General features: G+C 52.2%; 1 protein-coding gene across 1 annotated transcript in view; it reads left to right on the forward strand.

Moving 5' to 3' along the window:
* PLXNA4 (plexin A4) overlaps positions 1–23,837 on the forward strand; it is a 472,507-nt gene extending 448,670 nt beyond the window's left edge. Inside the window, exons 27-32 of the mRNA XM_070465677.1 lie at positions 497–596; positions 2,115–2,305; positions 3,271–3,440; positions 7,466–7,678; positions 14,235–14,385; positions 16,699–23,837. Coding sequence (XP_070321778.1) covers positions 497–596; positions 2,115–2,305; positions 3,271–3,440; positions 7,466–7,678; positions 14,235–14,385; positions 16,699–16,794 — 921 coding nt within the window. The 3' untranslated portion in view covers positions 16,795–23,837. The remainder of the gene's footprint in view (positions 1–496; positions 597–2,114; positions 2,306–3,270; positions 3,441–7,465; positions 7,679–14,234; positions 14,386–16,698) is intronic.
* The last annotated feature ends 676 nt before the right edge of the window (positions 23,838–24,513 follow it).

Here is a 24,513-nt window from a genome sequence, read left to right on the forward strand (position 1 = left end):
CTAGGCAGCCAGGCCCCTGTGAGTCTCCATCCGTGAATAGCAGGGTCCTCCTGAGGCTCTTACCAAGCCCTAAACCCACTTCTTCACCAGCACTATGTATGCTCTTAGCAAGCCAGGGAAAACGTGGCCCCCCAGGACACCCTGACCTTCTTGGAGATAGCATGCTGGGTGTGTGTTTCCTGCAGGGCATGGGCACAGACCCTGAGCAAAACCCTTTCTTAGGTAAGCCCTGGAGTTTAAGGCTGGGTGCTCTTCCAGGGAAGCATAAGGACAGAGGGTGCTGGTGAGAGGGTCTTGCCTGAGTCACTCCAAGAGTGAGCCCCACCATGGACTACAATTCTATATTCAGATCTGTCCTATTTCATCAAAGGAAAACTGACAGCCTCCTCCATCCCCTGGTTCTTGGTGAGGCCCTGATTGTCCCCAAGGACTACGTTCATCCTGACTGGGTGACAGAGCTTCTGTGCCCAGGCCCTTACCTGCCTTTCCCCGGTAGGTGCCAGATGGTTCTGTGGTAGCCTTAGTGTCCAAGCAAGTGACAGCGTACAATGCGGTGAACAACTCCACTGTCTCCAGGACCTCAGCGAGTAAATACGGTGAGTTCATCAAACCTTTCTGGGGAAGAAAGGATACCCCCTGAGCAGGTGTGGTCACCATGGCAGCACTGTTGGAAGACAGTGGGTGCCAGGGATGTGGAGCAGGGAGGGATGAGGGAGTCAGGCAGGCTGGCCCCCGGAAAGTAACACTGGACCCAAAAAAAAGCTCCTGGTTCTGGGCAGGGACTCTGATGCAGGAGCAGGAGCTTCATCCCTGGAAACAAGAAGAAAGTCTAACCTTCCTGAGCATCCTATAGTCTCTAAGATGCTTCCACGTTTGTGATAACTCATTATCAAACATCAGGTTCATAATAATCAGTGAATTAAATAATTATTATTTCCCCCTATTATGCAGATTAGCAAATTATAACTCCAATGCACAGAGGCTAAATGACGTGTAAAGGTCACACACTATGAAGCAGTGGAGGGAAAGTACAGACCCAGGTCTCTGCTCCTCAGGGTGGGGAGAAAGGCGTCAGATGTAGGCTGGATGCCCTGGTGCCTTCTTACCAGCAAAACTGGCTGAAAAACCTACCAGCTTCATGAGATGGTTCTGGGAAATAAATAGAAGACAACACACAATGGTGCCCAGACACAGAGGGACCTACCTCTTCTTTTTTTTTTTTTTTAATTAGTTGGAGGCTAATTACTTTACAATATTGTAGTGGTTTTTGTCATACATTGACATGAATCAGCCATGGATATACATGTATTCCCCATCCCGATCCCCCCTCCCACCTCCCTCTCCACCCAATCCCTCTGAGTCTTCCCAGTGCACCAGGACCTACCTCTTCTTTTCCTGCTTGGGACTCATCTCACCATACCTCACATTGCAGCAAATAAATGGTCTAAGCGAGAGAGGCAGGTGAAGGTACACAAGTGACAGGGCAGTCACTCAGCTGGTTAGTCACCGATTAAGGGAAACAGGCTCCCAGCTCTTTCATGAGTGCGTGCTAAGTCGCTTCAGTCATGTCTGACTCTTCACGACCCTATGGACTGTAACTGGCCAGGCTCCTCTGTCCATGGGATTCTCCAGGTAAGAATACTGGAGTGTTGCTATACCCTCCTCCAGGGAATCTTCTTGATCCATCCAGGGATATAACCTGCATCTCCAGCATTGGCAGGTGGGTTCTTTACTACTGACGCCACAGGGGAAGGCCCCCCACCCCCAGCGCCCAAGCTCTTTCATTGCTACTTAATTGGTGACACAGAACACATCCTGAGACTTGAGAGCTCTTACAAGGAAAATACAAAAAAAGACAAGCTTGTATTTTTTACAAATTGAATCATAAGGGCTGGAGAGATGCAAGTACAAGAGGGAAGGGAATCTGATTGGGTGGACAAGCCACAGAGAATTTCCTGGAGGCGGTGGGAAAGATGTTCCAGTTTCAGGAACGTACAGAAGCGCCTCCAAGGGTGAGTAGATCAGAGTTGGCCTCAGCTGGAGCCGAGCTGTGCCATAAGCAATAGGCTGGAAGGCTGGGTGGCCTTACCCCCATGGGGTCCTTGCATTGGCAGAAAATATGATCCGGTACACGGGCAGCCCCGACAGCCTCCGTTCGCGCACACCAATGATCACCCCCGACCTGGAGAGTGGAGTCAAGATGTGGCACCTGGTGAAGAACCATGAGCACGGGGACCAGAAGGAGGGGGACCGGGGGAGCAAGATGGTGTCTGAAATCTATCTGACACGACTGCTGGCCACTAAGGTACAGGACATCAGCCAGGGTGCAGGGCATGGGTGGGTTATGGGGTGGGGCGTCATCACCCCACAGAAATGTCAGAGCTGGCAAATACCTAGCATCTGTGCTGGTGCCCGCCACCACCACCACCCGCCGCCCCCCCCCCCCCGACCCCCGGCCACCTCAGTCATCCATCCATGCAGACCCTGCTCATCAGCCTGATCTTCCCAGCACAGAACCTCAGCATCCTTCTCAACCAAGTCCTGCAGCCAGCCCCTCCCATACATCCAGGCTGGCACACAGTCTGAAGTCTTGATTCCATCCCTTCGCTTGCCCTTGCTCAAATAGAGAGACTCTAGCCATGTGTATTCGTGGTCCTCTGCCATGCCTTCTGGAAGACTGGCTATATATCTCTGGGGTGTCATATACAGTCTCTAGTGGTGGAAATTGGGGCCCCATCAGTGACTTTGCAGGCCCCATTTCTAATCCTGATTCTGGGGACCCTGTGTGCCTACAGTTAGTCCCTGAAGGCCCGAGACTGGCCCCAGCTCCGCTCTCTGTGAAGCCAAATGAGTAAACTGTTCATTAGCTGACGTGAATAATGCCCAAACAGAACCAGCAGATTGTGCTTGTCTGCTCTGACCGAGTGAGTTGTTCATTAGCATTTGTGAAAAGTGCTAAAATAACACCGCCGAAGGGTGTTAAAACCAAATCGCAGTGTTGGCAGAGGGAGGTTTCCTTAGGTCCAGTCATCAGTATTATATCTATTTTCCACGTGCCGGGGAAATGGAAAGCTGCTCCGAGACAGATGAGAGCAGGCAGGAGGAGGGTGCAGATTCTTTGCACGCGCTTATGCGATTTTACCCAAGCAGGCCTGGCTGTGTGCTGGCCTCCCCTCCCCTCCGCCATCTGGGAGGCCAGGCGATCGTACAGCCCTGTCCTCAGAGTTCTCAGGGCGGGCGAGCTGCGTCTGAACTTGGTCCCCTCCGCAGGGCACGCTGCAGAAGTTCGTGGACGACCTGTTCGAGACCATCTTCAGCACGGCGCACCGCGGGTCGGCCCTGCCCCTGGCCATCAAGTACATGTTCGACTTTCTGGACGAGCAGGCGGACAAGCACGGCATCCACGACCCACACGTCCGCCACACCTGGAAGAGCAACTGGTGAGTGAAGGACGAGTGGAGGCCGGACGGGGAGAGGCCAGCCCGGAGTCGATGGTCGGCCTGGGAGACCCTCAATAAGGGGCTGGCCCACCCTCCCCCGCGGCAGCTCTGCGCAGGCGCTCTCTGGGGCTCCGCCTCCTTCCGGTCCTTTTGGGTGTTCACTTCCTCTCTCCCTTCCCTCACTGGAGTCGTCCATCTTGGCCATCGGTCCAGTCAGTCAACAAACATTCAACCAACTAAATGAGCAAACATGAGCATGCCAGATGTCACAGCCAGGTCACTCTCACATCCTCGTCCTTTCCCTCTGCCTGACATCATGCTGGACCCAGAGTCTGCAAACACTATCGGGACGTGGCTTCTGCCCTCTGTGGGCTGACAGGAGGGCAGCTGTTTGGATAGAGGGGCACATGTGAGGATGTGGGGTATGTGTGTGCAGCCGGGCTGTAGACAGGCAGCAGCTTACAGAGACTCTTAAATGGAGCTTGGAGCACAGCTCGGAGTCACCTAGGTGAACATGGGAGTGTTTCCAGGCCACTCAAGACATGGTTTTCCCTTTCCAGAATTCCCTTGGGGGAAGGAACCGCCCCATAACTAGGGTGTCTTTGAGACGAGGGGAGTCTCTAACTCTTAAATGACACTCTAGGTGTCTCATCACGGTCCCCTCTCTCCTTTAGCCTTTATCCGCCTTTCCCTTCGTTCGTGTGTCGGTTGTGTTTCAGTGTGAGACTGCAAGGTCAGACATCAGTATGCAGCTCTCGTGGCAGAATCTTGCACAGAGCTGGGACTCAATAAATATTGATGGAGATGCAGAGGCGAGATGGTCTTTACTTGAGAGTTCCACCTGGGGTAGAGCCATCTTATATTTAGTCCCTTCAGTTCCGGAATCGCTTCCTGGTAGCCTTTACACAGTCCCTGTCCTGGGGTGTTCTTCCCCAGCACATTCTTTCAAAGCAGCACCTGCCGACTGCCAGGATTGACATGGTACTAGGGCTCAGCCAGGCACCCTGATAGCCCAGGGTCCCAAACCAAAACCCGGATCTAGGCAGAAGTCAGCCTGGGGCACTGAAATGTTACTCAGGGTAGGATGCTCTGGCTTCCTCTCTCTTTCCCCTGAAGAATAGTGCATCTCCACTAAAGTTGGAAAGTCAGGCAGGAACAGTTTTGGACCATAAAACTGAAGAGTAGGGTTGCTCCCACAGTAATTCTGGGTGCATCATGGAGTTCTTGTGACCTTTTGGAAATAAGACACTTAGACTCTGGACCCCATCTGGTCCAGCACTGGGTGAAGGCTGCTCCCTCTTCTGAAAGGTCTGCAGGTCTGGCCTCTCCCAGTGCCTGCCCATAGGTAAGATTGCATTTGAGGACTTGCCTGGTGGTCCACTGGTTAAGACTCTGCACTCCCAATGCAGGGGGCATGGGTTTGATCCTAAGTCCGGGAACTAAGATCCTACATTCCGCATGGCATGGCCAAAAAAAAAAAAGGATTGCATTTGACTCTGCCCACATTTTCAGCATGACTCTGCAGAGCTATTCCAAGGACATGTCCCCAACCCACCCAGTCTGTTTCTCTCTGCCACGGAGTCTTCCTTCTTACCACCTGAGTTGTGCCTGCAGCCTTCAAAATACAAGGAATGCCCTGTCCAGACCTTATCCTGGGAGGGCTGCTATTTACAAACAATGCCCTTGTAACCTTTACAAGTACATCCCCTGAAATGGTATCTGAACCAGCATACACCTCCCACTGGGCTAAGTCCACCTCCAAGATCCAATAAAGTCCTTGGGGGAGAGAGAAGAATCTTCCTTCCCTCCAGCTCTTCCAAGTGCCAGCTGTTCTCAGAAAGAGCGCCAGTCCCAGTGAAGGCAGTCAAGCAGGAGTACCAACTCTCAGGTCCTCTCACCAGAAAACACACTTCCCCAACCCTGACCATGGCCACCTGGGCAAGACTCAAATCAGTCCAGGAATTATGAGATCTACATACTGACTTGGGGTCCATTGCTCCTGCTTGGAAGGAGACTGTTTCCTTATTCCTGGCCAAAATTGTAGCTCACCCTCTCCCCTGCCCCCTTCCTCCTCATCCCCCTGCCTTTTCTCTTTTAAATAAACCTCCTGCTCATTTAGCCTGAGTGGCTGCAATCAACCAGAGATTAGTGCCACCACTAATGTTAATAATATGCTAATATTTCATTAGGCAGGAGCTGCTGTGGTTTCCCTGTTTGATTTGCCTGTCAGCACAACTGGCTGAAGGAAGGAGAATGTAGGAAAAAACAGCCATGTGGCAAATGTGGACTCCAGGGTCCCTCTCTGGGTTGGACTTCGGGAAGTAGGAAGATGTGACTGGAGATGTCATCCTTTGGGCAGCCCTGCATCCAGGGCTCTGAGCCCAGATCTCAGAGTCTCCCCTGGGCAGCTACAGTGACCCTGACTTTGCCCCGAGTGTCAGAACTTTTACTGTCCCTTTATTTGCTCTTTGAATTTCCCAGGATGAAACAAGGGCCACTTAACATTGTTAGACCTCAGTGCTGGCTGCACAGCACACTTCGTAGGAACTTAATAAATACTTGTTGACTGATTGGCAGTCTTGAACATGAGGTCTTACTGTATTTTAGCATTTGTTGTCTGTATATGCTGGCTGCTGGGAGATACAACGAATATAGAAATCTTGTTCTTGCTGGGTTGAAATAATGTAATTCAAAAGACTTTTAGTTCTAAGAAGCAAGCCAAACACATAGGAACATTATGACTGTTACCAACTATTACCAACCGTGAGAACAACCACCAAAGCAACAATAAAACATCAGGGCACATGGCAAGAGGTGAGGAGGTGGGGGCAGAAGGAGGGAAATAAGTGATCCCTTGCTGGGTGCCATCCCACTTCCTGACCTACGTCTCCATAGGTTGGATGGCAGTTACAGGATCAGAGAGCCAGCGGAATACAGTCACAGAGGGGCATGTGGGCAGGCTTTACTCAATGCTCCAGGATCCTTTTTAGCACTAGCTCGAGGGTTTATGGTTCCCAGACCTCACTGCACATTTCATGTCCTGTTTGTCTTTGTTGAACTGATTCCCCTTTGGAGGTACCTTCCTCCTCCTTTTCCTCCCCCTCTTCCTCTAGGCTTCATTCAGCTAAAGAACACCTCTGTATCTTTAAAACAGAGACAGTTCAGCACGGTCCTGTCTGTGAAGACTTTCCAGATTTCCAGACACATCCCTCTGGGTAGCTTTGGTCACACCAACCTGGGTCTTAAACTGGACCCCCTCCATCCTCTGGGTCCAGCACCTAAAATTCTTGATTGCTTGCCTGACCTCCCTATGAGCCCACCAGAATGCAGGCTTCTCAAGGACTGGGGATGGGTCTTATTCACACTGTACCCACAGTTGCTAGCATGGCTCTTGGTGTACAGTAGGTGCTGACTGGAAGACAGGGAGAGGAAGGAGAGGACATAATGGGGCAGGTGAGAGCCAGAAGTGGGGTTTGTTCAGCTTGCCAGCTTGGAGATGAGAATCAGTAAGTTTTGCTTGAACTGTTAAGTACCAGGGCCCTCACCGTGTAAAAACAAGCTGATTGGGTCAGGCGGGGAGGAAGACTGTGGCTTCTTCCACATGTTACAGTGAGGGCAGAGAATAATAAACAGCCTAGGTTCCAGGCTATTTAAGATTTGCCAACCAGTTATGTTTTGAATCTGACATGGGGGCAGACGCTGGAAGAGAGAGTTAGACATTCTACTTTCTAGCACCTGTCATGACTGCTTCAAACCCCAAAGCCTTGTGCTCTCAAGGCAGCTGGGGAGTCCTACAGTCCGGACTTGGCATTGAGGCCTCCAGTGCCCATCAATGCTGTATCTCTGAATGGATTGTTCAGCCCTGCTGATCTTCAGCTCCCTGGAAGGAGAATTGATGGCATGGAGAAGGGCTCTTCAGAAGGCTTGCTTCCCAGTCTTTTCTCTTCCTCCAGGGACCTCTCTGGGTCAGTGTCCAGCTCCCCCACCCCATCTCCCTTGACCATCTGCCTCTTCCCTCTACACAGCCTGCCCCTGCGGTTTTGGGTCAACATGATCAAAAACCCCCAGTTCGTGTTTGACATCCACAAGAACAGCATCACCGACGCCTGCCTCTCCGTGGTGGCCCAGACCTTCATGGACTCGTGCTCCACATCGGAGCACCGGCTGGGCAAGGACTCCCCCTCCAACAAGCTGCTCTATGCCAAGGACATCCCAAGCTACAAGAACTGGGTGGAGAGGTGAGTGCTGGCCCAGGGAGCTCAGGCAGGACCCTGGCTGCAGCAGGCACCTTCTCTGGGGGTATGCAGGGGGGCCCCCTTCCCCTCCGCAGTGGGTGGGGCTTGCAGACTGGTCCATGCACAAAGCCCCATCCTGCATTGGGACACCCACAGCTCGAGAATCCAGTGCTGTCAGTCAAAACAAGAGTGGGACATGGCTAGAAGTTGCCATGGTGCTCTGCTCCCGTGCGTGGAGGACCCAGATCTTCCTAGGCCCAAGGGAGAAGTATAGTCCCCTGCTCTAATGCTCACCAAAAAAAGAAAAACAAAAAAGGCTTCCAGGGACCGAATAGCATCTTGCCACAGACAGGCTGGAGCCCTTTCCATCTGGCATTTCTTCCAGTGTCCTGTGGGGATGTCATGGTCACCCTGAAGAGCTTCTTGCTGTTCCAGTCCCTTGATGCTCAGGCAATGAGCTCTAGATGCTTCAGGCCCTGATCTAATGCTTCAGCTGTGCACCTGTGTGTGTGGCGGGGAGGGCACCTGTATGCCATTAAGCTGGGTTCCTCTTGGCACAGAGCTAACTCTCAGTAAACAACATTCATGGTTTGTCTGAGTCGCATCAGCTCCACATACCAAGCACCTGAGCTAGACAACCAGCTGAAAGTCTGTCTATTTATTCATCACAGCAGCCCTGGAATGTAAGAGGACAGGCTTTATAACCTCATTCTGTGCCCATCAAGATGAACTATTTATATACAGAATGGCTGAGTAATCAGTCCAAGATGACTTAAGTGGCCAAGAGAAAAGTAGATCCCCAAATTCAACTGACTCCCAAATCTCCTTTCTACCGTTTATGATCCTTTTAGACAGGGCCTCTGCCAACCCATATGGTGTGAATTAAGGAAGGTGCTCCTTCCTACAAGAGGATGTGGCCTCACACCAGAATGTGTGGTTTGTTGAGTGACAGGCTAACTGTCAGCCCTAGCTCATCCCCACCTTTGTGCAGTGAACAACCTGCACAGATCTACATGGCGATTCTGATTTTAGAGTCCCTTTCTCTTTCTTCCAAGCTTAAAGACAGGAAACCTGGATGGAGACTCAGATTTTGTGTCTTTTTGAAGAGTCAAAGAAACAAGAAGTTGTTCTTAACTTGGCAACTGAGACAGAATGAACAATACCTGTTTTGCTCATGGTAGAGACACAGTCCCCATCTTTATACTGAAAACTGCCTTCCCTTGTACAGAGGGAATAACCAAGAGAGGGTGGGATCCTGGCCATTCCCAGTCACAAAAACTGACCATCCCATCCCAGTTCTGCTGAAAGAGTTGCGTTTTGTTTTCCCTCTCCCCTGTCCTTTGATCTCTCCCCCACCCCTTCCTGCTGGTGCCCGTAGTGCGGTGCGCATCCAGCCTTGGCTGTCAGAGAGAGAGCTCACTCTTTTGTCCTTGTATCTGATTATGTCTGAGTCACCAAAGAGGCTTTTACCTCCCCCTGTGTCGCCAGCGGCTCACTCTTCTGACTACAGAGCTGCCAGGAGTGCGCTCTCCCCTGTGGTCAGCGAAAGAGGCAGCAGCTGGGCTCTTGGGCATCCCTGCCCCAGTGCATTGTCACTGCGATGGGACCTCGGGCAGGGAGGGAGAAGGCTGGGATGAGATGGGCTGGGAGCATTGATGAAGCATCTGCTTAGAGGATGCTTCCCCAGAACGGTGCACTCAGTTGGAGGTGAGAATAATGCAAGTGCTGGGTAAACAGTCTCCCTCTTGCTTGGTGCTAAATGAGAGGTGGGCCACATAGTTGCTACAGGTCACGAGTCACCCCAGTCCATCTGGTTATTTTTAGGAGTGCCTTGATGGTTTCCATTTCTTATCTCACTAGTTTCTTAGCAACCAATGGCACTCTCAGGAAAGTCATCTTTCACTTGTTTGGGGTCCCAAATCCTTCCTGTTCTTCTGGGGTGAGGGTGCAAAGAAGGAGGGGATGAGAAATTGCATGCCCTGGTCTGGAGATCACGTATAGAGACCTTCTTCCTTTGGTGATCAGTTCCACCCTCCCTTCTCCAGGAGGCTGACCTGCTGAGGGCCCTGGCAGCCTTGAGGTCTGAAGAGTGATGGTAGAACCCCCTTTTCTCGTGGCCAAGGCTTTTTCATTCCTGATTTTGTGGTCTGGCTGCTGTGCACACACAGAAAGTCCATACTTAGGGCCTCGCGGGTGTAGAGTGTGCCCTACATGCATTTGGAGAGGGCCTTCTGTCCGCGCCACTGAGAAACGGGGTTTACTCTGGCTGGCCCTCTTTCTAGGGGATTGGGACATATATGGATTCCAGAGACCCTACTAACTCTGCTGGTCGGGTAGCCCAAGTCATCCTCTCCCACCTGAGCTGTCACATCTCCTGGAAGTACTTCATCTACCTATCCCTGCACCATCCCCCCTCCCAGCCTCCCACCTGTCCTCCCATCCCATCTCCCTCCCATCCTTCCTTCCACTTGTCCTCTCACTAATCCTTCACCTCATTCCTGCCTGCTTGCAGCACCAGTGGTTGGCGGCCCCACTGTAGACTCCCAGTCTTTGCCACCTTCATCCAAACATGAGTTTTGCTTACGGCCACATCTAGAGAAAGGGAGAAGAATCTCTTGGTTCCCCAGTAGCAACCACCCACTCCACTCATCTTAGGGAGCAGAAGTCAACAGTGTTGTCACCAAACTGGTGTGTCACAGTCAGCAGTCATTCCTATCTCATTACCAATAGCAGTAGCATTTTCATGTTGCAGGGATTGCCTCTCATATTAAATTGAAATTAACCCCAATAATAAACCCCAGCCTCCCTTGCTTGCAGGCACAGGTTTTCTACATAGGAATGAGTGAGATGGAACCACAGTTGACCCCTGGGAATTGGACCAAAGGGCGCCACACATTGGGATGCCATCGGTCACCTGTGTCACTTGTGGAAAAGGCTAAGAATTTTAACTATTTAAATATGCCTCCTAAAGAAGCCATCACTCAAAATATAAAACTGTGACAGTTCACCCTGGGAGCCATACTGGAGGTGGAGTATGGACTTTTCATTAACGTATTCATTCATCCATGGGTCAAACATTTTATGGTGTCCATCATGGATGCACTGAACACTCAGGATGGATTAGACTTGATCCTTCCCTTATGGTCTTCATGGTTGAGAAAGATACAGATAGGCAGGCACCATGAGCTCTACTCGTGGGGGCTCAGGAAGCAAGGAGTTGGGGGAGGTCAGCGAATGAACACAGAGGAAAAGACTTTTGTGCAGTACCTTAAAGGCAAGCATCTCTACATCAGAGCCTCAGATGTGTCTTCTGTGTCTACATCTTCATCCTTGAGGTGTTGAAAGGGTGAGGATACATTGGGCTCCACAAAACATTCAGGGCATTGGAGACCCTCTTCTTAATTACTGGGGCCATCCTAGAGACAGAGATGGGTGCCACCATCACACTGGGCGCATCTCATAGAAGCCCATGAATGTAAAACGCTGCAGACTGGTCCACAGCCGTGAATCCAGCTGTTAGTGGTTGGCGGCTGGATTTGTAGCAGCTCCTGGGGGCCAGTGTCAGAACCACGTTAAAACCATGATGGCGCTGGCATCCCACCTGGTATGACCAGGCACAGCACAGAAAGCTGGGTAAGGCCGGTGGTGGGCCCCCTCAGCAGGCCCGGCCCTGGCCAGCTTGAGGGTGGGTCCCAGGAGACTCTTGGAGCACCAGTCGCTTCTAGAGAAAGACTCACCTGTAGGAGGACATCCCATGAGAGCAAGTTCAAGAAGAGGAATCCAGATTGACCTTTCCTCTCCTCACCACGCAGCCAGCAGATAAGAACACTTGTGTGAAGTTCACGAATGGGGCATAATTGCATTCTTGACAATCAATAAGACTGCCCCGTGGCAGAGCCAGCACAAAGCCCCTGCATGGCAGGTGCTCAGGAGAGAGCAGTTTTGCCCACAGCACAGAGATGCCAGAGCTGGGCCATCGGCAGGCTCAAGGGGTGCGGGTGGGTAGAGCCCTGGAGAGAATCGGAGAGAGGTCAAAGCAAGGGCCGCAGAGACCTGCAGCCGGGGACCGGCCCACTTAGCTCCAGGCTGGGCTGGGGACCAGGACGAGCTGAATGCCAGCCGGACCCGACGCCCCACACTCCTCTAGGACATCGAGCATTCCAAAGCCACTCAGCTCAGCCATGTAGGACTTGCTGAAGATGAGGACGTGTGGTCCATCGCCGGGTGGGCTTGCATGTGGCGCAGACGGGCAGGGCCCCTTGACTTCGGTGAGGAGTCAGAGCCCTGCCCTCCCCCACTTTACTCTCGACTCCACCCACACTCTCTCCCTCTCTTTCTCTCACACAGATTCCTTTTCTAAATATTCTCTTTGGAGAAACCAACTGGGCTTTTAGTGCACTACGAGGCAGGCCATTCAGAAAGGACAGGGTGCTGGGTGTCCGCTGTTTCCATGGGAGACGATGTGGTCCCTGACCTGGGCTCTCAGGCCACCCAGGAACCACACAGGTTGCAATAGGAGCCCCAATGCTATCTGCAGAAAGCCTGATAGAGCCATCCTCCTACCTGTAAGGTTTCACAAGCAGGTAACAGAAACGGCAGGAGCCTTTGCTTCTGATGACAGTCCCGTTCCACCAGGGGGATGCTGGGGTTTTCCTTGCGGTCAGCAGCTCTGACTGTGGTGACAGACTGGAACTGCCTAGAGGACACTCTGGACCCAGCTGTGTCATCAGAGCCACGTCTGGCTGCTGGCCAGGATGCAGAAATGAGGGAGTCGTCCGTTCCTGTTCCCCCCATGCGACCTTTGGACGTGACCTCTTACAGGACAAATGTATTTTGCTTGGTTGGCGTGCAATTGCGAGGGAGCGATGGCACAAATATCATTGAGCGTGACGGGGCTGGAGCCTCCGCTGATGCTCCAGGTCTCTGCTATAAAATGGAACATTGCATTTACTGTCTTCCAAAATGGTGGCAATGAATCCAGTCTCTCACTGGAGTGCTTGTACCTGGGGTGTCGTTCCCCAGAACTCCAAGGAACCTGAAGATGTTTCGGGGTGGGTTGCAGGCCTGGAAGAGAGTGGGCTCTTCTGGATGGAGCAGAGGACCCAGAGTGACACAGGACAGGGAGCCGAGCAAGGGGCCCAAGGGCTCTGGAGATGGGGAGTGGGAGGCACGGGGAGAGAGGACCCCGCACCGAAAGGCTGTGAGGAAAGGAAGTCCACATGAACCAGGGGTGCAACAGCCTGAGTAGGCTCAGGCAGCCCCGGCCTACTCTTGCTGGCCTGGGGATGCTCTGCGCAGATTAACTAGAACTGTCATTCAGGCAGGGTCTTGAACGTGATGCTGGCATGGCACACAGGTGCCACCTCTGCCAACCTGTCACCCAGCTCCAGTGGGCCCCAATGGGCAGAGGTGGAGGCGGGGAACAGAGCGCAGGACAGATGGATTCATGGTCAACGCAGTGAGGGATGCGGAGGGAGGGACACAGGACTGCGGTCCAGGGTGAGACTGAACCAGTGCCTCCAAGAATGTGCCCTCTGCTCACCTGATCAAGCCTTGAGTTCTGGGAACCCAGGGCTCATCACTGTCACCTGTGCTTGCCCAGGTGAGACTGAGTAACTCGACTGAAACATTGTGCCCCAGTTGCCTCACTTGCCTCACCCTGGTCCCCACCCTGGTGACTGTCCCTGCCACCCTACTCTGTTCTGAGCCCTCAGGCTCACTGTCCCCAGCGTTGAAGCCGTGGGCATGCAATGTGGGCCGAGCTGGGACACCGTGAGGACCCCTGGGAGCGCTGCCCCGAGGTCCTGACCCTACCCCACCGCTGCCGGTGCATCTCTTCCACGTGGCCCAGTGCCGGAAGCACCCAGGAGAGGGTGGCTGTCTTTGGGACACTGGGGGCCTTTGGTTCCTCATTAGGAAACGACCCAGCTCCCCTCTTGTGGAAGATTTGGGGGTTGCTGCATAAAATGTCAAACTGCAGAAATTAAAAATGTAAATGTTGGCATCTAATTAACCAGTTGACAGGAGTGCACAGCTGCTAGTGACAGTGACTGATTGCCTTCTCCTAGCCTCTCCCCCCGAAGCACCCCCAGCCCCACTCTTCTCCCCGCTAGTGCTCACAGACGGGGATGACGTCAGGGCAGAGCAACTGCTGAGAAGAGCCTTCAGGCCCCTGGAGGGGACTTCCTGCTTCTGTGGGAGGGGGTGTTAGAAGGACCTGCGAGGCAGACTGGATCACTCCTGCGGGAGCGGGGAGCAAAGCCAGTGCAGGAGACAGCCCCTCCTTCCTCTGGGCCCCACCCTGTCCACTGTCTGACCATGTCTGGGGTCACCCCTGAATCCCTTCTCTCTGCCTCCTGCATCCGGAGCTCACTCAGAAGCCCAGCTGGGGGAGAGCCCACCATGATGCCTAAGAAGTCACACACAAGCATCCACTGGGCCCAGACCCAGTACTGAAAGCACCCATCTCTCCCCTACGCCCCCCACTACACACACACACACACACACACACACACACACACACACACACACACAGTTGCTCACTCCCATGCCGCCACAGGTATTACTCAGACATTGGGAAGATGCCCGCCATCAGCGACCAGGACATGAATGCGTACCTGGCTGAGCAGTCCCGGATGCACATGAATGAGTTCAACACCATGAGCGCCCTCTCTGAGATCTTCTCCTACGTGGGCAAGTACAGCGAGGAGGTGAGTCCCGCCCTGCTCTGCTCGGGGGCCCCTGAGGAAGGACTGGGGAGAGACCCAGATATTCCTGCCTGGAGCAGCTTCTATGCCCAAGAGCACCACCCCAGGCATCCCCACCACCCACTTCTGCTGGGGGAAACTCCCACCCAGGACTGGGGGGCTGTGCTTCAAAGACTGGGACGCTAGAAATGTTCCATTCTGTAAATTCTATATAATCCCTATTCTGTTCAGATATACACATCAAGTCTCTGCTTCGTTCATTACTCTTCTCTTTATTTTTTTCTTCCTTCTTCTTTCTTTCTTCTATATCTCTCTCTGACTTCATTCTTTTTAGTCAAGCAGTTCCTCACATTCATGGGCAGGTCATAAAGAATAGAATAGAATAGAAACAGTATGATAGGACATAATCAGAACAGAATGGATACGGACAGAGTAGAATGGAGTCTATTTTTAGTTGCTGTGTTCCCTAGTTAAGAAACCTCACCTGGGGTCATTGCCCCTTCAGACAACGGCCATCTTTTGGCCGGCACAAAGGTGCCTGCGGGAGTTTTCTTGGCCACACCAGTGTAGACCCAATGGGTTCAGAGTCCAGGCTCCCCATGTCTGAACAGCAGCACGGCCACCCTCTCTGAGTGGAAGGCTGTAACAGGAGCCAAAGCCAGTACCCTGGGTTCTCCACGTTGTTCCAGCCTCGTCCCCAAGGGAGGATCTAGGAGCCCCAGCAGGGCCCAGTCCCAGTGTCCACAGGCCGTGAGCTGTTAACAAGTGTAGAGAAAGTCGGCAGTAGGTCCTTTAGGAGAGGGACCCTGAAGCCAGCCTGTGGGCCAGTGGTGGTCCAGGACAATTCCCACCTGTCTGTGGCCACTTGTGAAGTAAGGACAACGCAGAGTAGGCCAGTGTATGAATGCCATTGTCTCATCTGGAAAAGGACTGTCAGAGCAGGTTCAGTCCTCTTTTATCTTCTTATGCATGCTGTCATGTCCAACCCTTGCTACCCCACAGATTCTATCCTGCCAGGCTCCTTTTGTCCATGGGATTCTCCAGGCAAGGATTCTGGAGTGGGTTGTCGTGCCCTCCTCCGGGGGATCTTCCCAACCCAGGGATTGAACTTGAGTCCCCTGCACAGCAGGCAGATTCTTTACCACTGAGCCACCAGCTTCCCAAGTTCACTCTTCTGCTGTCAATATGAAAATGTCCCATCTTCATGAAATGTTAGGGCCAATCACTGGTGGTTCCTGGCCTCAACTGAGAAGTTGGCAACTGACTTGGTCTCCCCAATTAAAAATAGATTAAGTAGGTCAGGAAATCCAGAGCTCTGGGCAGCCCTCCTTCAGCCTTCAACCTCCTCTTTCCTCCTGCCACCCCCCTGCCACCCTACTCCCTCGTTCCTCAGACCTCAGGACTCCTGTCTGTCACCTGCCCCTCCTGGAGTAGGCATGGTGTGACAGGTGCTCACGCTTGTTACATGACTTTATCTCCTCTCTTGGAGCAACCCAGAGAGGGAGTCGTAGGTCCCAGATTTTACAGAAGAGGAAAGGAGGGTTCAGAGAGGTTTCATGTTTTGCTCCGGCATCACCCAGCAAGAAACTGATGGAGCCATTATTCAGTGCTACACCTCCTGAGTCTGAGCCAGATTCCCACACATCTTCCTGCTTATGCACACAATTCCTCCCTGTTATTCTCATCCACCAACCATCTAATCTCAGCAAAGGCTGTGTAGATGCTGGCTGGTAGATGTCTGTCACCAGTAAAGCTTGAGATATCACTCTTCGAGGGATATTTGTTTCTTAACAGGCAAAGTGGAGTCAGATACCTTTCTGCATGTGGAATTTCAGGCCTTGGGCTGCTGATGGCAAGATGTTCCTTTCTCACAGGGCAGTGGGATGTCTTGATAGTGTGAAATCATAGTTGCCCTGAGACACTAAGCCCTGTACTTTCCGTTGGGTGTGGACCCACCTGCTGTTTAACCTAGAGGTAACGGCAGCATCTCGGCACAGGTGTCTTCTGCCCACTCTCAGCTGCCGTACGTAGGGAGTGAAATGTGCACGTGTATTCAGACATGCCGACGTGTGTGCTGGCGTCCTGTGCTCACTGACACACGGATGCCCATGAGTTGGTTCCCTGTGCCCGAGCGCCCCCCACAACTCCCCACCCAAGTCGTGCAGGCCGTCTGCCTCCCCAGCAACTTTGTGAGGGCTGCTTTACCTGCGCCTGTCTTCCCAAACTCTCTGACCACAACCCCTGTCAGTGCATACCCTAAGAACACAGACGCGTGCACACAAACTGGTAACCACCCTGTTCTTGGCTCTTCAACAGATCCTCGGACCCCTGGACCATGATGACCAGTGTGGGAAGCAGAAACTGGCCTACAAACTAGAACAAGTCATAACCCTCATGAGCTTAGACAGCTGAGAACCGTCCTTCCAGCTCGCCCGCTCCCCCCTCCCCCACTGGAGGGAGGGACACACCAAGCCGTGCCTCAGTCTAGATTATCATCTTTACCAAGTGCAAGTTCCGACTGGCGTCAGCAGCACCCCCTCAGCAGCGCTGTCTCCCTCTCCCTTTCTCTCTCTGCCTGTCTCTGTCTCTCCCGCCTCCCTGGATTCCCTCTCTTTCAGTTCCTCTGCCAACACGGTTGAACCAAGCTGCCGACCCTCAAGTTAGTCCAGGATGGCCGGTCCCCACCGCGCCGAGGGGCCTGACCTGAAGACATCAGAGGGGCCCTCTTTCCCAGCTGACCCCGAGCATCAGCAGCAGGGCCCGGATACAAATGAGGAGCCATGGACGAAGGTGCTTCTGTGCTATTACCCTGCCTTCCGTCTTTCCGTAGTCCCCACATGGGTCTGACCTTGGCCTGGGGAAGAGGCAGGGAGCTCAGTATTATCTTCACGGGGAAGATGTCACCTGGCCCAGGTTTCTGTCTTCGCGGGGTCCCCCTGCAACTCTGGGAAGAAAGGCTGCTCCTCCTGCCTGTGGCTGGAGTGGGGACCATGAGCAGTTGAGGGGCGCCTTGCAAGCTGCCTCTCACATGTGCGATTGGCAGGAGAGGCTCCCTTGTCCCCTTCTGATCTTTTCGGAGTTCTTCAAAGCACCCACAGGTGCCCGGCCTGCCCAGTCCTGGCCTGTGGAAAACCTTTCAGGAGAAAGAATAGCAGTTACAGCCCACTGTGGAGATCCTCCCGATGTGGCTCATAGTGGCAGAAATGTAACATGCAGGAGGAGAAAAGAAGAGAGTTGCATCCACCTGGAAGCAGAACTGGTTGTTTTCCATTCACCCCACGTGCTAACGAATCACCTCATAGTCAGAGGTCTAATCCCTTGTAGATCCCCGAGCACCATCTAGAGGATGCACTTCCATCCTCCTTAGTCATCCCTCATCAGGGGTCAGGGTCAAACACCAGTGCATCCAGGAGCTTCTACCTCCAGCGGTCCCCGTGGCTCCATCCCCACCATCCTTCCTGAGAACTCTAGAGAAGATTGGGGCGGACAGCCTCGCTCCTGACTCCCTGCAGAGTCTGGTGCCGTTGCTATGCAGATGACTGTGTGACTGGACTGTTCAGACCTCCTCGGGAATTATTTCATCAACATCTCAGCTGTCACTTTAGTCACTCTCCTCCCTCCTCCCTTCTGCAGTCATCCCGGGAAGAAACACTTGCAAGCACAGTCTCTCAGAGACAAACCAAAATGCCAGCCAGACTCAGCTCCAGGTTTGTCATGTGTGGGGAGGACCGAAAAATCAAGAGGAAGGACCTGTCCAGAAATGGGAGGAGGGACATACCACTGACCCTGGCCCTGGCATCGTGTCTCTCCCTCTGTCCTTCCATTCACGAATACATCGTCAGCCAGCCAGGCAGATACGTGCTCAGACATGCGTCCTAGGTGAGCAGGGGCTATGGTGAGAGAGTCTGATGGAGGGCCGTGGAAACCTATAACCTTGAAAGGACCTTAGACACCATCTCCATCTATGGTCCAGTCTCCGCCATAGACTCTCTCCAGGCATCCCCTGTGTGAAGTTGTTCACCACTCTGGGGGACAAACAGAGGCATCCATGGGGTTGGGAATGAGGTTTCTACAGTCTTGCCTTCACTCCTCAAGCATCAGACATCTTCCACTGCCATCCACTCCAAAGGGGCCCCTCTTTGAGGAAGGGACCAGCCCATTTCCGGCAACATCTTTGGAACACCCTATATTTGAAGAATGCTAGCCCCTTTGGATATGAGCGTGTGTGTGTGTGTGTGTGTGAGATCTCATGTGCACATGCACCTCTGTGTGTGTGTGTGTGTGTGTGTGTGTGTGTATCTGTCTGCCCCGTGAGTAGGCAGAGAGCTCAGAAAGCTTTCTGGTCCTACTGCGGGGTGGGGTGGGGGGGGTGTCTGAAGCATTTCCCTTCTCTGCCCTTGTCCACCATTCATTCTGCAACTTCAGGACATTTCAATACTTGTTTTCTGTGCTGCGTGCTGGGGGATGAAGTCACCTGTCTATAGGAAATCAGGGTGGTCACTGACCAAGAGAAGCCTGGACGTAACTGGAGGCCAGGCGGTGGTGACAGAGAGCAGGGCATGATGTGGCGTCGAGCAGGACAAGTGATGGGCAACACGCAAGTAGCCTAATCAACGGGAAGAGGAGAGTGAGAAGCGATGTGTTTCAAGTGGGAAAAACATAACCAAAGGTCTCAGCAAATGAAGTGCCAGGTGTAAGAAGAATGGAATTTCTCCCCTTGATCATTTGATTTCCTCCCCGGAAGCCACGAGGCCTGGCAGGCCAGGAAGGAAGCATGCGGGAGGTAGGCTGAGGAGGCACCTGGGCCACTAACATATATTTGCACATGTGAAGGGTTGGGGAGAAGAAAGACACAAACATATTTAACACAGGTGTGCTGAATGGAAGCTGTGAGTGTGTGTGCATGAGTGAGTGTGTTTTGATTTACTTTTTAAGTTTTGCACAGTTAGAGAAAAAAAATGAACAAGCAGAGAAAAAGACTGTTACCATGGTTCTGCTGAAGCTTTTATTTTTTTTTTTTACTGGATTATTATTATTGTTATTGTTTTGTTGTCGGTACATGACTTTTTCTCCCCATGTTTTTATTATAAGGAAAACCTGAAACCCATCAGAGAAATGTCGGGAAGAAAGAGGGGAGGAGGATGGGCAGGTTTCCCTGGTTTCCTCCTGTCTCCTGGGGGAGGGTTTGGGGCAGGTTTTCTTTAATTGGTGGGGTGGTGGTTTCTGGTGCTTTGCTTGCCCGAAGTCTCTGTGGCCTGTTGGGGATGGAGAAGTAGGATAGAGTCATGCAGAGCCGCAACCCGTCTTGCCCATAAGAGCTCTCTTTCCGTTCGCTGTTTGTTTTCCATTTCTTTTGTTTGGATTCTTGGTACACGTGTGATACGTTTCAAAGTAAAAACAAGGCAGCGTGATTAAAAAAAAAAAAAAAAAAGCTGCTCTTTCCCCCAGATCTTCTTTCCAAACACCCCCTGGAACCCCCAACCTCCTCCTGGCTGGCCGGAGACACCGTGCTATCCAGCATGCACGAGAGAAGGGACTTGGGCCGATTAGGTCCTGTAGAAGGGAGGTCTCTTCAAGGCCCCTGCTCTGTGTCACAGTTTATGTGCAGGGTCACAGTTCTGTTCACGGTGGGACCTTTATCTGACTCCTAGAGTCCTGGGCAGAGAACACAGGAAGAAAGGCCATGTCTCCTCACCCTCCCTTCATCCCATCTCTTTCACTCCTTCAACCCCTTGAAACCACCAGGGTCCAAAATGGTACCAGGAGATCACACAGTCAGACATAACCGACCTGGACTAGGTGAGGAGTTTGAATATTGTAGCGAGATGGGATGGTGAGAAGCAGGGAGGAAACGCTGTGAGGTCCTGAATTTAAGAATGAGTAGAGAGAGGCTGGGACAATTAGCTGCAGACTGGTCATCTCTCCCGAGGGCACAAGTCTCCCCAGGTGTGGGCATATTTACTATTCCTTGTCCTTTCCTAGAAGGAGAGACCCTGACATGTCCTGGTAACCACAAATAGCAACACTGCCTGGAGCTGGCTTTTGTAGCTATTAACTTCCTCTTGCCTTCTTTCAGCATAGTTTGGAATTCAGGGACTTGGGAAAACCTGGGCATCCCATTGACTGAGAATACCATGCACACCCAGAGCCAGCCTAGAGCCTCTCTCTCTTGAGCCCATGGGCGAGTGAGTGAAGCCAGAGATGCTGGAAAGAGACAAGTCAGTTTAAACGTTAGAGGCAGACTGGCCAGGACTGGCCCCTGGCAGCAGTGGGAGTAAGGTCTCCGGCTCTCACCTCCCAACCCTGGGGTCAGCGTTGATGTGCTATCCCAACATTGCTGCCTCCCCTTTCCCTCATCACAGGTCCTCGACCTCTGATCCCCTTTGCATGTCTGGCTCCTCAGTGTGCCCCTTCCCCAGCAGAGTGTCCCCAATCCCCGTTCTTGCCCACCTCCCACACGTGAGACTCTGCCCCAAGGCCATGTATCCACTAAGTTTGGGAGCTGTTCAGCCCCAGGTGGACGGCTCCGCCCTCAGTTCAGCCTCCTGGGACCACCCCAGCCCTTTCCTGCCCTCCAAAGTTGCCCCCACTGAGCCCTTGCAGCTCCCTAACACAGCCGGGGCCTGGTGGGTCTCCCATCAGAGGAGCCACAGAAGTGGTTTCCCCAGTGACCTCCGTTCCACAAGGCAAGTCCTACTGACACTTTCAGAGCCTCAACAAGGCCTCATTCCCACCCTACAAATGGGAAAGCTCCGTATGCCATCCATCTCTGCTCTCAGGATTAAGGGACACTTCTCCTTGACCTCACAGAATGCCAAGTCAAATATTTAGCCTAGTGAAGGTTAAAGTTAATTATAGTTCATCAAGAATAGACATTCCCACCTCACAGAGACCCATGGAGGGAGAGGGGCCTTGGGGAGGCACTCTGCAGACAGAAAGCCCATAGACACTCTTTTCTTGACCCTGGACTACAGTCCTTCCAGGAACAGCACCCCCACCCCCAATGAGGACCCTAGGGCGAACCTCTGAGAGGCACGTCCGTGGATAAACCGCCTCCAGGTACTGGAGGCCCCAGGGTGCTGCCAGCACCCAGCAGACCCACCCGGGCAGATCCCACCTGCTTCCTGGCCCTTCCGTTTGCGTCTAGCTCGTGTAGTCACCAAGAACCTTCTTTCAGCCTCCCACTCTCCCTGTTGGTTCTCAGGACAGACCACTAAGGACCCCTGATTCTCAGCCCTTCCCTTTGTCTCTGAACCATTGGTGGGTTGTCTGGGGATTCGTAGTTATTTTTTGTTTGTGTCTTTTAAAAGTTTGAGTTTAAGGAGGAAGCCCAGGTGCGGATGTAAAATCCAAATACTGGGGTTGGTGGGGGGCACACAGAACTCTTTACCTGTGACTTCCAAGGGGCTGAGGAGAAACTGGGAGCAGGGGACAGAAGAAATCCCGCTTGTTAAAGAAATGGGTCAGGATATCCCTGGGCCGGGGCCCTGCCAGGGGAAGTAGCCGGGGGCTGTTGACATTCTTGGTGCTTTCCCGCACCTTCGCTGGCTGGAGCCTGCAGCGCTACCCTGCTCCGCCCACCTGTGCTGCCTCACCCCACAGGTGAAGCAAACGAATCATCCTACAGACAGGGAGACCAAGGGACAGCAGTAGGTGACGCCGTAGAGGCAGCTCCCGGGAACAGCTGACGCTCCGGGAGCCTCTTCCCGTCAGGGTGCTGGAAAACTGAATGACCCAGCCTCCCATTCGGAGAGGAATCTCTGCAGTAAAACTTCATTCAGGAGAGACCTTTTCTTAAACTATGAATTTGTGTTCCCCGATAAAATCATTTTTTAATTAAGGGGAGTATCCAATTTTATTGTATAACATAAAGGATGTTTTGGTTGTCAAAGTAATACATACTCATTAGAGATCCAATTAAATCCCTTGAGTAGGCAGGTGACTACCCTAAATCAAAACAAAACAGAATCCCTAATGAATAAAAAGAGATTTCTGTTTGTACTGGCAGAGACAGTGAACTGGGTGGGGATGGGGACGGTGGGTGACCTTGGTAGGGTGAGCCTCACCTTCCCGCCACTCTGTATCCTCTTTCACTTCTCCCCAGGCTTCCCCTGGTGGTGTTGAACCCCATGGCTTCCCCCAAACAGCAGGGAGAACCTGTTATGGATTGGTTGTGGAGGAATCATGAAGACAGATGCACGTGGCAAAGGGGTCTGTGCATCTCATCTTCCACCAGTTTCTTTGTCTGGAATTAGAACTTCTTTTGTTGGTATCTTTGATCTTATAACTCAAGCACATTTTGGAAGGGCTCCCTTATAAGAGAATTCCAAACAGAGGATACGGTTAAAGAGCGATGCAAAGGACACTTAAGAAACTGAGACACCACTTTACCAAGCAGGGCTGTTGAACACAGTTCAGGCAGATGACCAAGAAGGTATGCATGTCCTTATGTGTTCTCCTTCCCTCTCCCTTCCCCAGTGTTCCCGTCAGCTTGTTGGCTTGTTAAACCTTCCGTTCTTTAAAGAGAAAAGCTAGCTTACCTCAAAGAATCTTGTTTCCATTTGGAAACCATGACTTTGTGTTTTAGGGTGAATGACTCTCCGCACCCCCATCACTCTCTCAAGGCCTGGCATCCTTGAGGCTGGAGGTCTTGGCTTAGTCATGTGTTGGCTGCACCGACCAAGAACAAGAACCCCAGGCCCCGAGATGGGAAGGAAGGGTGGGAGGCAACCGCCCTCCTCCCCACTTTAGCTAGTAGAGACCAGCCTGTGTCTTTCAGCAGGGTCCTGCCAAGTTACCATAGCAACCAGCAACTCCAGGGTACCACAACAGATAATGGCTCAATGAGCCAAGGGGTGGGGTAGAGGAGTCTGGCCTGGTCAGATGACCCAGAGTTAAGTCTCAAATACTAGAGAGAGGAGGAGGGGCAGGAAAGGATGAATGGGTGATTTAAGGGACAGGCAGGGGCCTTTGAGTCTCGGAGACAGGTGGCTGAAAGTGGTAGGTCGGTCAGTCCTGTTTCCATCACCACTCCCAGCCTCATCCCACTTCTGTCTCCATAAAGCTCCCACCTTGAACACCAACCCTTTGTTAGAACAAAGCAAAACATATCTTTAGACAACAGTGTTATAATGAGCCTCAAAGATATGTGGATGAAATCTATTAGAGGAAAGAGGGTCTTCTGGTTTGGTTTTTAAAGAAGCGTATCCAAGTAAGATTACAGAAAAAAAAAGATTTTAAATAAAAGTTTTTAAAAAGGAAACCTATGCTATTTAAATTGGAGCCCAGTTGTAACTTGGTAAAGGCAAGCTTCTGTACCTTTGTTATAATTAATTGTATACCTGTGTATGTAAATATAAGGCATTCCTATTTTGCAGTTCAGAACAAAAAAAAAAAAACCTATTTGTAATATAGAATAAAGTTTATTAAAAAATAATAAAAAATGCAGTTTGGGATTTGGAATCTTTATGTGTCTGTCTGGAAGGGAGAGGCGGGGCCACAAGTAGCCGCTGGTGGCCACTATACCCTATGGTGTGGACACACAGCCCTTTCTCTTTTCAGCTATGTGATGTCTGAACTCCACCACCTGCAATTCATATGTTTACTTAAGGCTCTGTCCTCAGCCACAGAGCAGGCATCTCAGGCGATGATAACCCTGCCGAGCTGGAGAAAGCAGACGTATTCCCGGTCAATGCCGTCAGCAGACATTGCTTTAGTACAGAGCCCATCAGTCCCTCAATCTCTCTCAACAAGCTCTCCAGGCATACACTCTGGAGAGAACACGTTCTCCACCGAGGTCCTCACTCTAGATGGCAGCTGCCTCGAGGAGACAGTAAACGACAGCCTACTCTGATGTCTAGAAAGGCTGGTCCACACACAGGGGCTGGCTGCTGTCAGCAGCACCTATGGATGCCTGATTCTAATAAAGGCCTGACAATCCCTCCAAGACAGGGGTCCCCAACCTCTAGGCTCCAGACTGGTACCCCCTGTCAGATCAGCAGCAGCATTAGATTAGCAATAAACTGGTGCCTCAGACAGGGAAGAATCTGCCTGCAATGCCGGAGACCCGGATTTGATCCCTGGGTTGGGAAGATCCCCTGGAGAAGGGAATGGTGACCCACTCTAGTATTC

The sequence above is a fragment of the Odocoileus virginianus genome, chromosome 1, assembly GCF_023699985.2.
Source record: "Odocoileus virginianus isolate 20LAN1187 ecotype Illinois chromosome 1, Ovbor_1.2, whole genome shotgun sequence".
NCBI lineage: Eukaryota > Metazoa > Chordata > Mammalia > Artiodactyla > Cervidae > Odocoileus > Odocoileus virginianus.